This window comes from Syngnathus scovelli, chromosome 16, assembly GCF_024217435.2.
Source record: "Syngnathus scovelli strain Florida chromosome 16, RoL_Ssco_1.2, whole genome shotgun sequence".
In the NCBI taxonomy this organism is placed as follows: Eukaryota; Metazoa; Chordata; class Actinopteri; order Syngnathiformes; family Syngnathidae; genus Syngnathus; species Syngnathus scovelli.
Genome location: NC_090862.1, coordinates 6,630,303 through 6,645,282, shown reverse-complemented (window position 1 = coordinate 6,645,282; position 14,980 = coordinate 6,630,303). Strand labels below are relative to the sequence as shown.

Sequence of the window (14,980 nt, the reverse complement as noted above, 5' to 3'; positions counted from 1 at the left end):
GGACTATTTATTTCACCTCCATGGCTGATTTGATTCAGTGCCGCTTTCTCCGTCGAACATAAATCAATTTCAGTTCTGAGGGGCGTTGGGGTGTGTGCGATTCATGGTCCAGCCTTCCTATGCCGAGTTTGACGGTTCTCTGTTTATTTATTTATCTATGGCCACATTAGCCATCAGAAGAGGAAAATATTTTCCTGATAAACGCACAACAACAACGAGAATTGATATCTACATACTGCAGTATTTTTCAAATCTTTTAAAGCTATGCCTTTGTCATAATTACCGTCACAAGGCGCAAAGATTTGTTTGCTATATTTAAAAAAAAAAGATTTAACTGGCTCCGTCTTAAATGAGGCCAAGGAAAGAGAAGTAAAATGTCAGCATTGATTTAGAGTAAAATCATTTGTGTCAGCCGCAAGTAAGCTAGCTGTGTGAACTGTGAAGCTAAGCTAGCTAAGTGAGCATGTCACTTAGGCTTACCGAGAGCTGATCAAACGTAAACTAAAGTTCAAGTCAATTGTGAATTTAAGTAAGAAGGAAATGAAATGATAGAAAAAAAGAAAAGCAAGTTTTATCTACAGTATGAAAAAAATATACAGTTGTCATGTATCCACTGCGGGGCTTCTTCTCTATCCAACAAGCATCAAATGCACTTCATGCAAACATCTCAATCGGCAGTCAAAGTGCTGCAGCAGCAGCTTTCTCCGGCTCTCTTATTTCTTTAGTATTTTACACAGATATGCATTATCTTCAAAGTGCACCCGACTCTCAGTAAAGGATGAAGACATCAAACGGACATTAGTCTCGTCGATGTCAATATGATTTGTTGCCGATCCTCCCGAAGGGATTTTTTTTTGCGCATTGGGGTCAGAATAGAAACCCGCGCGTTGGTACTCTGAAATGGGAACGACAGCCAGCCACCGTGACCAACTTTCAAGAAGCTCCTCTGGGTTTCTGAGACATCAGGGCTTGATTTTGAACAAAAGTGGCGTTTCCGACGCTTTTGTCAGCTTTCTACTGGTTCCAACCCGCATCCCATTTTCATTACTGAATGGCAGCGTACAAGGTCAGCCGCCGCCAGCAAATTATCTCCAGCCAAACGTCGCCCAAGTCTTGTAATGCCAAAGAATTCTGTCATATTCTTGCTTGGGTAAAGGTCAACTGTTCCAAAACAACAATTGTTGCGTTCGGTATGTAATCTCATTTATTTTAGAATAAATAAGGCAGAGGAAAACGGAGGCAATATGATGAAAAGAGCAAATATTTATCTCATTCAGTCCGATGCCATTTTTATCCTAAGCTAAAAAAATATCCATTCAGCACATATAAAATCTCTCTACATCCAAATTTGGCCCGAAGGACGAATCTGTTGGATCCACTTAGGGTGGTTGCATTTCAAATATTTGCTCTTTAAGTTTTGCCTGAGTCAGCAGCCCAAAAATCCTCATTGCCACATGCGTTGTCTCAGAGGCGAAAAGGAACGTGCCGAGTTGATGGTCAGTTGATGGCCTGGAAAATTGCATTTAAACCTTCGGGTGTTATTGCTGCTCATATCTTAAATCTCCAAAGTGCGAGTTTAAATTAAACTCCTGCGTTGCTCTGCACAGCTCACGTAGTTCACTCTCCTGTTCAATATGCGCCTTGGTGCTTTTTTTTTTTTTTTGCATTTGAAATGTTTTTTTTTGTTATTCTTTTTTTTTCCCTGAACACTATTCCATTCCCGTTCATTTTCAAGTGTTAAGAAATTGCTGACTTTATTCTGGATAATGAGAAATTGCTGTATCATTTCTCACAAAGGATAAATAATATATCCCAGTGAGTGTTCCTAGATTGTCTATCTTCATGTATTGCGCCACCGTATATATCTTACAAGACATTAAAGAGGAAGTCAACTCAAACATTTACTTTACAATAAAGTTGAGTCTAAGTCTAAGTCTAATATGGTGCATGTGATTCCAGTCAACAGCAAGTGGCAAAATGGCCGCCGTCTGATATGTGTAATTCATATTCCACAAAATCAACATTAATCAGACGAGTTGGGATGCATTGAACATATGATAAATATTTTTTCGGGGGAGAGGGGTTGACATCCCCTTTAAGTTCAATTTTCATCATATGTCACGCACACATTGCTGCCCTTCATAAATGCAGTATGGTTGGTTGCCATTTGCTTGTTGTCTTGATAAAGGTGTCACTCAAAGTCGAGTTTGGCTTCATGATGAGATTTTTTTTATCCCCCTCGCCCTTGTCTCAGCTCAAACCGCTGCTGAAGGACTCCGTATTCAGCGAAGAACAATAAAGTAAGATATTGGGAACGTACAAGCAGAACGGAGTGAGGCGCCAAGTCATTTAAAGTTTGACAAAGTATGACGCCTAAATAGAATACCAAGTAGCCAGCGTGCAAAGAGGAAGCTCGCAGTTCCAAATGCACGCTTCCCGCCCAACCTTTGCTCCCAAGACTCAAATTACGCCCCCCCATCATCACAAAAAATTGTGCCAGAACGCAGCATCAGCATTAAACGACATCAGCCCCACGCCTCGCTAATACTTCCTGCTAATTACCAGCAACCTGCGGCAATTAGCAGCAGCGAGGTGTTCGTTGGCACACGCAAATGTTTAAAGTAGGTCATTACATTAACAAGATCGAGATAAATAAAAGATGCCGCTTGATTGCAGGATGTAAAAATTTGAAGCCATACGAATGTTTGTGGGGGTTTCTAAATGCATATTTTAAGCCGCTGGGATGTTCAACATCACTTTTACTCACAGAAAAAGTCAACGAATGAGTTTTCACCGATACCAAGTAACTGATATATTAGATATATGACATTTCTATTAAACCAATGACAGGGAATTGTAAAGAAAGACCTCTATACAATTCTTGGGTGTCCATATCTGGACAAAAAAAAAAAAGAAATCATCGAACTTCAACAAGACAGCCTCCGAGAGAAAAAGTGAAAAGTTGAAAGTTCCGACTTAATGACACTCGTATTTGCTCCACTTGAACAGGTGCCAGGCCTGAGCAAACAGCCATTCTGTTTTTCGAGACCTCAAGTCCTCCTGCGATAAAAGCGCGAGTTTAATATGCGTTGATTTAACCGGAGCACGCACGCCCTCCGTGTCACCCCCTGCCAAAAGCAATTCGGGACCTCGATGAGCACAATGTTTCCTTCCCCGGGAGCCATAGTTCCATTTGAGCTCAATTGATTGGCCACTTCTGCTTCCCCATTCTTTGCTTTCTACGCCTCCCCCCCCCCCTTCTTTTGGGCCGTCTTGTCTACCCAGCGAGAGGTGGCTGCATTTTCAATGACATCAAATAAAGGGGGGGCAGTCATTGGTATGGATGAGAAGGGCCCGCCGAGATTGAGGCACCTACAAAGCACCAGATAAGAAACACAAGCGCAACAAGACTGGAACGGGCTTCAAACTATATTAAAAAACAGGGGGAAAGAAACGGATGCTTTGATATCAGCCACTTGCGGTGAGAAGGCAACAATTTGAATCGAACACGCGCGCCGATGTTGTTTGGGCGGCGGCAAACAACACGGCACAAACGGAGGCGCCTGCAATATCCTGTCATTAATGTGAGGAGACGCTGAAGATTTCTGATGTTGTTTGCCTGCTCGGCTCATTTTGGAGCGTGGCTTCTTTGGGGACAGAGCAAGGGGACGCTGGAGGTGACTCATAGATTCATGATAAAGCTTGGAATTATCAAGCTGACACTTTTACAACACGCCGAGACAACGCCATCCCTCCACCAGATATAGGCCCCGCCTCCAGGATTCCTACTCCTATACCCTGTGACGTACCCGAGTCTACGGCCTTAACTGAAATCAACTTCAAGGTGTGCCAAGGGTATCGTAGACAAGAAGATGCTGAGGATTCACCACCAAAATGGCCGTGATGACCTCATAATAAACCACATATTAGATTTTGAATTCCTGTTCGACTAATACCTCTTTAAAACGAGAATATCAATCAAAACTAAATAAACGAAAGAATTTCAAAATATGTCACGGATCTCATTAGCACCGAATCTCAAATCCACTACAGATCTTTGACGCTGTGATGTTTCGTCGACCTTTCACCCCCTCCTCTCATATAAAAGAGCCACCTGGGCCCTTGAGCAGCTCCAACATAAAAAGTACAAGTTTGTGCGGTTCTTCAAAGGCAAGGTTTCAATAGGTTATCGCTACAAGTGGAAAAAGGGGAAAAGAAAAGCCTTCATTAGACGCCGCATAAAGACCCGAATGGGAGCGAGCGAGTCTGTGGAATGGCTGCCTGCTTCTGATAGGGGAATACACTCACTCGTGATGCCTCGGGTGTTCCGGCCGGTCGGCCGCACTGGACCGTACAGATTGCTGCCATTATGGAAAGTGAGTCTTTGGTGGCAAATAAGCCCTCATAAGACCACAAACACTGCCGGCTATGCTTACGACTCAATCGGACATCAGACTCCACAATCAAGGCAACGTGCATGACGCTGAGCGGGATAAAAAGTCGATGTTTTCCTACCTGTGTCTGGAGGGTCTTTTTTTCCAAAGTGCATCCCTGGAGAAAGGTCCATCAGGGTCCCAAAGTTCTGGACAACTACGAAGATCATTTTCCTCAAGTTCTAAAGAAAAATAAATGTATTGAAGGAACATTCCTTCAGTACTTATTAGACAACAGGGAAAAAAACTTAATTTTTAATTAAACATGACAATGCTAGATATGATTTGATTATTAGTTGAATGTATTATTTTTTAAACTTTTATTCTTTGCATGTATTATTTTAAATAATTGTTTTTTTTTTACTTTTGTTCTCTGCATGTCTTATTTTAATAAATTTTAATATTTTTTACATTTGTTCTCAGGATTTTAAACACTTTTTTAATTTTTTTTACTTTTTTTCTCGGCTTTATAAACACTAACATCTCTGAGCCAACTTAAAGCTGGTGGACACTAAAATATCTCGCCCATTTCGCTTTTTGCGAAAGGTCACTGGCTGGCCATTAATAACAAGACGTCGCTCGCCTCGTCACAGCTGTTTTTCCTCGCCAGAGATGTATTTTTCATACGCATTTCCTTGAACATTTGATTTGAACCTGATGTCTCCCCTCGGGAACTTTGAAAAGTGTTTTTTTTCCTCATCGGTTCTCCTCCACCGTTGCTCTTTTGTCATCCTGAAGGTGCTTTCAGACAGAAGCTTTTTGCATTCTCCTCTTCCAATGAGCACTTTTCTTCCATCTGCATTCATGCAGATGACCGCCACGTTTTATTTGTACATCTCAATGCCAAATATTTAATAAACATTAAAGTGCACTCTAGCCCGCTGTAAAACATCGTTTCTTTGCTGCACCAGCTGCTGCTGTTTAGAATATAAAGCAACAGCTTTGGGGAAAGCGGGACCGTATGTGAATTCCGGTATCAAAAAAACTTTTTTCTAAAACATATTGCTACTAAAGCTCAACAGATGACAGCTTTAACATAAAACGCCAGTTTGGAGACAGCAGTGGGACATAAATAGAGAATGAGAGCCTCCTGTTAGCTTGAACATTTTCGGATATTTTTATATGTTTTTACATTTTGGTCTCTTTGGTATCGGAGGAAATTGTTACCTCACTATTCAAACTGGACATAAACATTTCAAAGATAAGCAAGGTGGTGTAATATTTGACAGAAAATGATGCCACTAGCATTAGCCGCTAACTAGCCGCTAACTTCTGCTGTTTAATCGTTTATCAATTTTAGTGTTTTCATCTCTCTTTATTTAAATCATTAGAAATTACCAGTGTTTTCAACAACTCTTATTAATTATATGTTACATTTAAAATAGATTTTTACAAAGTGGTGTATTATTTGACAGAAAACGATGCCACTAGCATTAGCCGCTAACTAGCCGCTAATGTCTGCTGTTTAATCGTTTATCAATTTTAGTGTTTTTGTCGCACACTTGGGCGTGAATCACTCCACGCATGCGGGGTTTGTTGTTAAAATAATAAATTTACTGAACCACACACAACAGCGCCTGTTGCAGTCAAGACCCGGCGAAACTCCGTCTCACGTTCAACTACTTCCGGGTACTGAGAATACGTTATAAACATCACACACTGTCCATGTTATACGCAAAATTATACATTGTACAACCGTAACCGTATGTATCATATTCTCAATCAATAATTAGCTCAGACTACTAGCAGTATTACAAGTTCTGATCATCAACTTTTCAACAGCTTGACTCACCTGAAACAGACCCGGCGAAACTCCCGCTCACTGTCAACTACTTCCGGGTACTGAGGACCCCCGTAGTTGTCCCAGGTGCCTTATTGAAATCCCCAAATATTCGCCACTGATAACTACTACTACTATTTGCATATAACGGCATATAACGTGTTCAGAAACATATTCACAAAGTAATTAAAAATAATAATTAACATGGCAGGTGAGTACGAATGTCCATTCAAATGTCCCCAAAACCACCATGGGCCCCACATTTTCATCTCACTTTTTTTTTTTAAATCATTAAAAATTAGCAGTGTTTTCAACAACTCTTATTAATTACATGTTGCATTTAAAAGAGATTTTGACTTTACAAGTGTGATGAATTTGTTGATTTATATAGAAATAAAAAACAACAACGGTTGTTCATGTTATCAATGTTAGTTTCTAACCTGATTATCTGCATCAAATTTAGAAAAAAACTAATCCGTTTTAAAACAGTATTTACCCACTATTATATGAGTGAAGTCATCAACAAAAAGCTGATACTGAATCCCATATCATAAAAGACTTCACAAACAAGTATTTGCTGACGAAAAACGGAGGGAAAAAATGATTTAACATATAATCTCTCCCTCTAGGCCAATTCCAATCAGTGTTAAACACGCGGCTAAGCTTCAGATAATCACGCCAACGATCCACTGTATCATCTTTGCGTAACAATATTTAATAGGCAATTCCACCAATGCGTTCTAACCACAATTCTACTGTACTTCGCGCCATAATGTGTTTACTTTTAACCAAATGTCCCAACAATTCACCTGCGCTCATTTCAAGTTACAAATGTCAAACTCTCGCTTGCATTAGTCTGTCGCACTGAACATTCCGCTCTGATGCATTCGTGATAGCAATTGAGTGAAATATTGTCGCCGCGACGCAACATGAAAAAAAGGTCAAGTGACAGCAGGGGTGGTGTTTAAACTTCACTGTCACGTCGATTCTCCTCAGATGGCGCCATTATCTCTCCTGTGTGGAGAGCGTGTCCTTTAACACACAAAAGCATCCTCGCGCCCACAATGTCCACCCACCTGGACGTGCCAGCTTCTTGTACGGCCGAATATGATAACTATTGCCTATGGATGGCAACTAGCCTGGTCACCTGCCAATCGCAGGACACATACAGACAAGCGATTCAAACAGACAGCTATTGTTTCTTGATAAATTGCTTTTGATGAATCGGCTCGTCAATGAACGAAAGCCTTGAGAATAATTGACTCCTCATTAGCTTTGGAGAAAAAAAAAGGTAACCTGAAAACGACAGATAATAGACAGTGTTACTGATAGAGCCACGGTTTGTATCTTAAATGTATTTAATGGAACCTGGAAAATAAACATTTCCTCTTAAATACATGAATTACTATTACATGCATCGTAGAACCAGACAGCACCTCAGTTGATATCATGAACTGTTCAATAAAGTAGTGGCAGCTCTAATGATGCAAAGTACGAGCAAATGAAAACACAAATTAATGAATGATTCTTACCCGGGAGGAGAAAAAAAATCTATATGCTGCAATTTGCAAGTCATTGCAATCTGTTAACGTGGGTTGTCACTTATTTTAATGACTTGCATCATTTGTCAGTCTAAGGATTAACCGCACATTAATCATCGTTGAATGAATTGATGTCATGCTATGCGTAATAATCAGTAACTGCTGCCGAATAATTAACAAACTTTACAGAAATATTTCAAAGTGTTAGTTTCAGTTTGGTTAAAGCACAAGATTATCGTCATTATTTGTAAAATCTGTTCCGTATTTGTTGTGAGCAATACTAATGGGCTGATAATCTAAAAAAAAAATTCATAGCTTCAAATTTGGAAGGACGTGTGCGGAATATTTCATTAATGTGGTCCTTGGACAAGCCACCGGGACCGCACGTGTACACAAAATCTTTTCTCCCTGCGCACAAATAAGTGCATCATTTATGCATCGAGTTTGTCAGATAGAAACCTTTAACACATTGATCGGGCGCGCCGTTGCACACTGTGTTTTATAATTGATTTAATGCGGAGTCTAAACGCTGGTCGCCCCGCTTCTGACAGTTTGCAGGTTAATGACCAGACAACTGGGACTTTGCCCTTCCCAAAACTGTCAAGCGGTAATTGGCCAAGAGTTTGTTTTAATAGTTGGCCACACACACACGATGTCGAGGAATAATCGGCGGAGAGCGAACAAGCAAAGCGGATAGCGGAGCACGACGCTATAAATAGACACTTCACGAGGGTGAAGATTGATTGACGTTATGATATCTCTGTGTTGCAGGTTTTTCCTCCATTTGGAAGTGATGCAAAGGGGAAGACCGTTGGAGAAGCGCTAAAACGAGACAGATCAACAATGTTTGCTTCTGAGACAGAAAGCACAAACCAAATCAGGATGGTGAAATTCTCACAAGTACACCGTCGGCGAATCTAAATGAATGAGACTCCATCCATGACGAGGAGACGGCTCAACGGACTCCCTCTGGTCCCGAAAACAAGATCGCGCCGGCTGAATTGAAACCATAGCAACGCTGCCTTCTGCTTTTTTTTGCGCCCGAGACATGACTGGAAGGGAGGCACGGATGGCCGGCGGGTGGGGCATGGCGAGCAGTGCCCTGCTTTGGTCGGCGGCCATTGTTTATTTGACCCACGTGGGTCAAGTCAGCGGGGACTGCTGGTTAATTGAGGGCGAAAAGGGCTTTGTGTGGCTCGCCATCTGCAGCCAAAACCAACCACCGTACGAGGCCATCCCGCAGCACATCAACAGCACCATTGTGGACCTTCGCATGAATGAAAACAAGATTAAAAGTATTCAATACTCCGCCCTCAGTCGCTTTGCCAATCTAACCTACCTGAACCTGACCAAGAATGAAATCGCCTACATCGAGGACGGGGCCTTTTCCGCTCAATTTAACTTACAAGTTCTTCAGATGGGCTTCAACAAGTTACGGAACTTAACCGAGGGGATCCTCAGGGGTCTTGGAAAGCTGCAGTATCTCTACCTCCAGGCAAACCTGATTGAGACTGTGACACCCAATGCCTTCTGGGAATGCCCCAACATCGAGAACATCGACTTGTCCATGAACCGCATCCAACAGTTGGACGGCTCCACCTTCACCAGTCTGACTAAGCTGACAACCTGCGAGCTGTACACCAATCCCTTCAACTGCTCCTGCGAACTGCTCGGTTTTGTCAAGTGGCTCTCGGTTTTCCCCAACAGGACAAACGAGCGGATGGTGTGCGACTCGCCGAGTGGCGTGTCGGGTTACAGTCTTCTGAGTCAGAACCCGAACAACCCCACCTATCGAAACGCTCTCCACATGCTCACCACCGTGTGCACCGACGACTACGTCACACCTTTTTTCCCGTTGCCGTTGGAGCCCACGACGCCCCCGCCGGACTTCACCCTTTGCGGGCTGGAGGACTGTCCATCGGGGACGGAGCCAGAAGACATAATCACCCACAACATCAGTACGACCAACAACGAAGTGGAAGCAAACCCGCTGATGAAACTGAAGCAAGTGTCCAATACGGGAGCAAGCATCACGGTTCAGATCCCGCATCCTTACAAAAAGATGTACATCCTGGTTCTGTACAACAACAGCTTTTTTACAGACATCCAAACCCTGAAAGAATTCAAGGAGGACGTGGAGCTCAAGAACCTCAAACCTCACACCAACTATACATACTGCGTCGTTTCCATTCGGAACTCCCTGAGACACAACCACACTTGTCTGACAATCACCACAGGACCTTGGAAGGGCAAATCCAGAGACGCGAGCAACGCCACTGCCACTCATTACATCATGACCATTTTGGGCTGCCTCTTTAGCATGGTCATCTTTCTCGGGGTGGTTTATTACTGTTTGCGACGGAAGCGTCGGCAAGACGAAAAGCACAAAAAGGCGGGGAGCCTGAAGAAAAACATCATGGAACTGAAATATGGACAAGAACTGGAGGGAGGGACGATTTCTCGTATCTCCCAGAAACAGTTGCTGACCGGAGAGAACATGGCCAGGATGCCCTACCTCCCGCCTGCCAGTGAAATGGATCAGTACAAATTTCAAGAAATAAGCGAGACTCCAAAAATGATGAAGGGAAGTTACATGGAGGTGCGAAGTCTGGACCACCACGAGCGCAGGGAGTGCGACATGGGAATGGCGGGTAACAGCCAAGGCTCCGTGGCCGAGATCTCCACCATCGCAAAGGAGGTCGATAAAGTCAACCAGATCATCAACAACTGCATTGACGCTCTCAAGACCGACTCCACTTCTTACCAAGGGGTAAGATCGGGAGCCGTGTCCAACGCGGAGCCGCAGCTGGTGCTCATATCCGAGCAGCCGCAGAATAAATCGGGCCTCCTGGCCCCTCCATACAAGGACAGCTACCACCACTCCCTGCAGAGACATCGGTCCTCGGACGCCTCGCCCAAAAGGCCCAGCACAGCCTCAGGAATGCGAAGCCCCCGGCCTTACCGTACCGAATCCAGGTACATTGAGAAAACCTCCCCGACGGGGGACACCATCCTCACGGTGACACCGGCCGCCGCCATACTGAGGGCCGAGGCCGAGAAGATCCGTCAGTACGGAGACCACCGCCACTCCTACCCCGACGCTCAGATCGAGGAGCTGGAGGGACCCGACGGCATCAAGTCGCCCATGCTGGAGCAGCTCTCGCATTCCCGCTCCAGAGACTTGGCTTATTCTCAGCTGCCGGCTCAGTACCACAACCTGAGCTATTCCTCCAGTCCGGAATACTACTGCAAACCGTCCCACAGCATCTGGGAGCGATTCAAACTCCACCGAAAACGGCACAAAGATGACGAATACATGGCGGCCGGCCACGCGCTGCGCAAGAAGGTGCAGTTTGCCAAGGATGAGGACCTGCATGATATTTTGGACTACTGGAAAGGCGTCTCGGCCCAGCATAAATCGTAACCACCATCGTTTTTTCTTTGTTTGTTTTCAATGACAAGAACCTCCTCAGACTTTCCATGAATAGATTCTTTCATACTCCAATATCACATTTCTCAGACTGTGAGGGGGATTGTTTCATATTTGTTATATTATGTAAAGAATTTATGGAGTGGGGAAAAAAAAAATATTCTATTCATTAGAAAATATACCGCTAAATTATACTATGTATGTTATAATGGATTATCGGTTTTTGGGTATCGCATGGCCAGGTCCTGTGAAAGTGGATTTGCTGTTGTGTCATATGAAACTACTCTATCAAACTATGTTTACTGAAAGCTCAATATTTCGTTGATCTGGACTCGTTTTTTTAACACTCCATATATTTAGTTTATCTTACGTAATCAATGTACATAAGTATTTGGTCCATTTTTATCTATACATTTTGTCGGGAAGAATTGGTTTTAAAGTAAGGGATGATAAACATCTCCCAACATTTAAACATTTTTTTTTTCATTTTTTGGTTGAGACTTTTACAAGTATTTCTACAATATTTTTTTATACGTCCGTCTTAAGTCATGTATGAAGGTCTCATTCATCAGGCATTTCTAATTTTATGACCAAAGTAGAAAAACTGTTTACAATATTCCTGCACGGTCTGGGAATGGTATGGCATTTTTTTTTATATATATAAATATATATATATAAATATATATATTTGCAATGAGTTGTTCCTGGAAAACATATTGTGATGTGTTTGGAAGACTGATCCTATTTCAAGAGGAAGCGGAAGGACTGCGAAAGCATTTCCCTGCGATAGAGAGCCGGATGGATGATTGTAAAATATAAAAACTCTGACGTGGCAGCTTTTTCTGTCTATTTTATCGAAAGTATTTATTCACAGCAATGAAGAAACGTTTGGTTTTCCTTGCATCCAGTGTACTATAATGACCCGGCGTGATAAGTGCAGGGGGAAAGTAACTTTGTTACTCCGATGGGCTTCGTGTTGGTTTGATTCAATGTCTTTTTGAATATTACGGACATTACTTAGCGGATGGACGACGATCACACTAACACTTGAGAATGTGAAGAAAAAAAATTGAAAAAAAAAACCAGACTCTTTTGACTTACTGGCTGTGAATTTGTATATTATGAATTTTTGGCAGTAAATTTCAAGACTTAACACGTCAAAAGGATGTTTACAGAGCTCATTCCACGCGGGCTCATGGGCGGCGGGGGGGGGGGGGGGGGTTAGTTGTATATTTATGAATGAGCAATACATAATTGAATGTCAGCTTGGTGACACGGTCGCTTAACAATTTGGGTGATGTGCATCGTGATGTTGGACAGTTGATCATTTTTTAAATGAGCCCCCGAAGCGAAATTTAACTTTTAAATCGAGCTTGTTTGTGTCAAATCAATAGTTTGAACAGAGGGATGAATAATTTATTTGATTTTGTTGGGATGAGTAGAACAATCACTGGTTTTGGTATTTTTATTTTTTTTTTGTATGTGCTTTAGCCGTTCATGTGAAATGAAGCATCCATGAGCCCGACGCGGTCGCCATACGTAAGCACCTCCTGACGCGTTAGCCTGACTTAACATTTCAAACGCCTTAAGAATTTTTGGGATATCTTGGGTACAACTGTAAATTTCCTTTGGTTCATTTCCAGCACTGTTTGATGATTCGATTTTTTTTTTCTTCCGTGTTTTTTTTTTTTTAATGATTTAAGAAGAAAAAAAAAGCGTTTTAATATCCGAGAGCTACGGGAGATTTCTAGTTCATTTAGCTACTTAGCAATGTGTTTTTCTACTGCATATTGTAGCACTTGTGTGAGTTTAAAGTGGTGACAAAAAAACTTTAGGAAGATCAACAGTTGTTCAAGTGCATCAAAAACAAACAAGAGCACAAAAATGTGTGTTTTTTTTGCGGGGTGGGGTTCATTTAGTTTTTCTTAATACTATGTAATCTGCTTTCAGACAAAGTACTGTGAAATAAAGTTAAGGGTGCACAGTAAGGATCGGCATCTTTATTTTGAGTCCACATTTTGAGTAGTTTCATGTTTATGAAATTGAATCGGATTAATCGGTTAATCGAATATGTTTTCACAATTAAAAACGATTAGCCGGTATCTTAGAAAGTCTGCTGAGCCAATGGCAAATCTAGATTTTGTTACCATGACAACTAGAGGCTTCACCTTGCAGGGGAGGGGGCTCGAGTGTTCTAAAGCTAGGTGCATCCAACTAAAGAGATTGCAGCTCTGCTTACCCTTTGACATGAAAAGTAGATTTTCTGCAATATATACCCTTTAACTTATTTTACAAATGTTTTTACAAAAGTAATTTTATTGTAGCTTGGTGCTACTTCAACCAGAGAAGTATTCCTCAAACTTTGGCTCAGTGAAATCTATTCAGTGTATATTAAAAGTAAAGGTTGTGTGTATTTCTGGAGGGTATTGTGTAAGAAATTCATCTTGAAAAAAACAACAACAAAAACAAAAGAAGGTTTCCATGTCGAGCCTCGGCTTGCTAGAAGCACATAAATAAAAATCCACAGTAGGTCGTTGCTCATTAAGCAAGTCAAGAAAAATTCCTACTGTTTTTTTTGTCGGTGTGGCTTGAAAGGCCGCACGCCTCTTGATTTATTTGCTGCTTTCTTTCCGAGTTCCCCGACAGCGCAAATTACTTTATCTATTTCCCCCGATGACAGTTAGACGCTGGAGGCTAAATGCAGTCACAACACACCTGCCGCACACTGTGCGGCGCCACGCTCGTTGGCAAATGATCATTGCAGTACCGCTCCCAAAATGCAACGAGTTCCCTGAAGTACAGCAATAAGTATATTGCTTCATTTTGCACGACTCATTCCCGAGCTCATTTACACTACCAACAATTTTACACACACGCAAAAACAATATGGATTTTGGAGTTGGCATTCCACCAACTCGTCAAAGGTGTTCGTGAGCCCTCTGAGATCACCACTTCATTTTATAAACATTAATCATTACTTAGAATGTACCGTATTTTCCGGACTATAAGGCGCACCTAAAAACCTAAAATTTTCTCAAAAGCCGACAGTGCGCCTTATAGTCTGGTGCGCCTTATATATGGACCAAATTCCTAAATTTAAACTGGCCTGAAGCATTGTGTCATGAAATCAATCATAAGTGGCCCGCTGAAGACTATGAATCATGAATCAAAAAGACTATGGATCATTATTTTGTGATTATAAAGTAATTTGTTGCATCTGAAGTTCAAATAAAAAAGATAAAATGGAGAATGATTTGATTTGGATTAAAAATCTGACATGATGCATTAATGGTGCACCTTATATAAGGGCTAAGTTTTAAAATGGGCCATTCATTGAAGGTGCGCCTTATAGTCCGGTGCGCCTTATAGTCTGGAAAATACGGTACAAAGAATTCAACTGTCTTGTGCACCCTGATTGATTAATCTTGACCACTGGGGGCAGTATAAAAACAGCCAGAAGTGAAGAAGAGTTTCACGACTACTGTTAATGACTTAGCAAAAAATAAAAAAAATTCAAGAGGATAAAGAATCCATGCATCTGAATATTGCAATGCAGTCTGTCTACTTATTTCGATGTTTCAAGTCTACACTTAGATCAGTCAGAAACAGTAGATATGTAATAATTTTGTTTCTAGCATTTCAAAAATGCTTCTGCCTTTGATGGCAGCCATTTTTTTTTCCTTTATTAAATCACTCTGTGTGTTTCCTTTGCCGGGAAGAACAAATGCCTCAAATGATGAATAATCTGGAGATGTAGGATAGCGAGAGACTCCAGACTGCAGTGCACTGTTCGCAC

General features: G+C 41.8%; 2 protein-coding genes across 2 annotated transcripts in view; one reads left to right on the top strand and one right to left on the bottom strand.

Moving 5' to 3' along the window:
* Positions 1-13,172, top strand: part of elfn1a (extracellular leucine-rich repeat and fibronectin type III domain containing 1a) — a 44,014-nt gene extending 30,842 nt beyond the window's left edge. Inside the window, exon 3 of the mRNA XM_049745454.2 lies at positions 8,526-13,172. Coding sequence (XP_049601411.1) covers positions 8,803-11,178 — 2,376 coding nt within the window. The 5' untranslated portion in view covers positions 8,526-8,802 and the 3' untranslated portion in view covers positions 11,179-13,172. The remainder of the gene's footprint in view (positions 1-8,525) is intronic.
* Positions 1-14,980, bottom strand: part of mrm2 (mitochondrial rRNA methyltransferase 2) — a 98,693-nt gene that overhangs the window by 51,839 nt on the left and 31,874 nt on the right. The window contains exon 2 of the mRNA XM_049745610.2: positions 4,516-4,615. Within this exon, the coding sequence (XP_049601567.1) occupies positions 4,516-4,615 (100 nt within the window). The remainder of the gene's footprint in view (positions 1-4,515; positions 4,616-14,980) is intronic.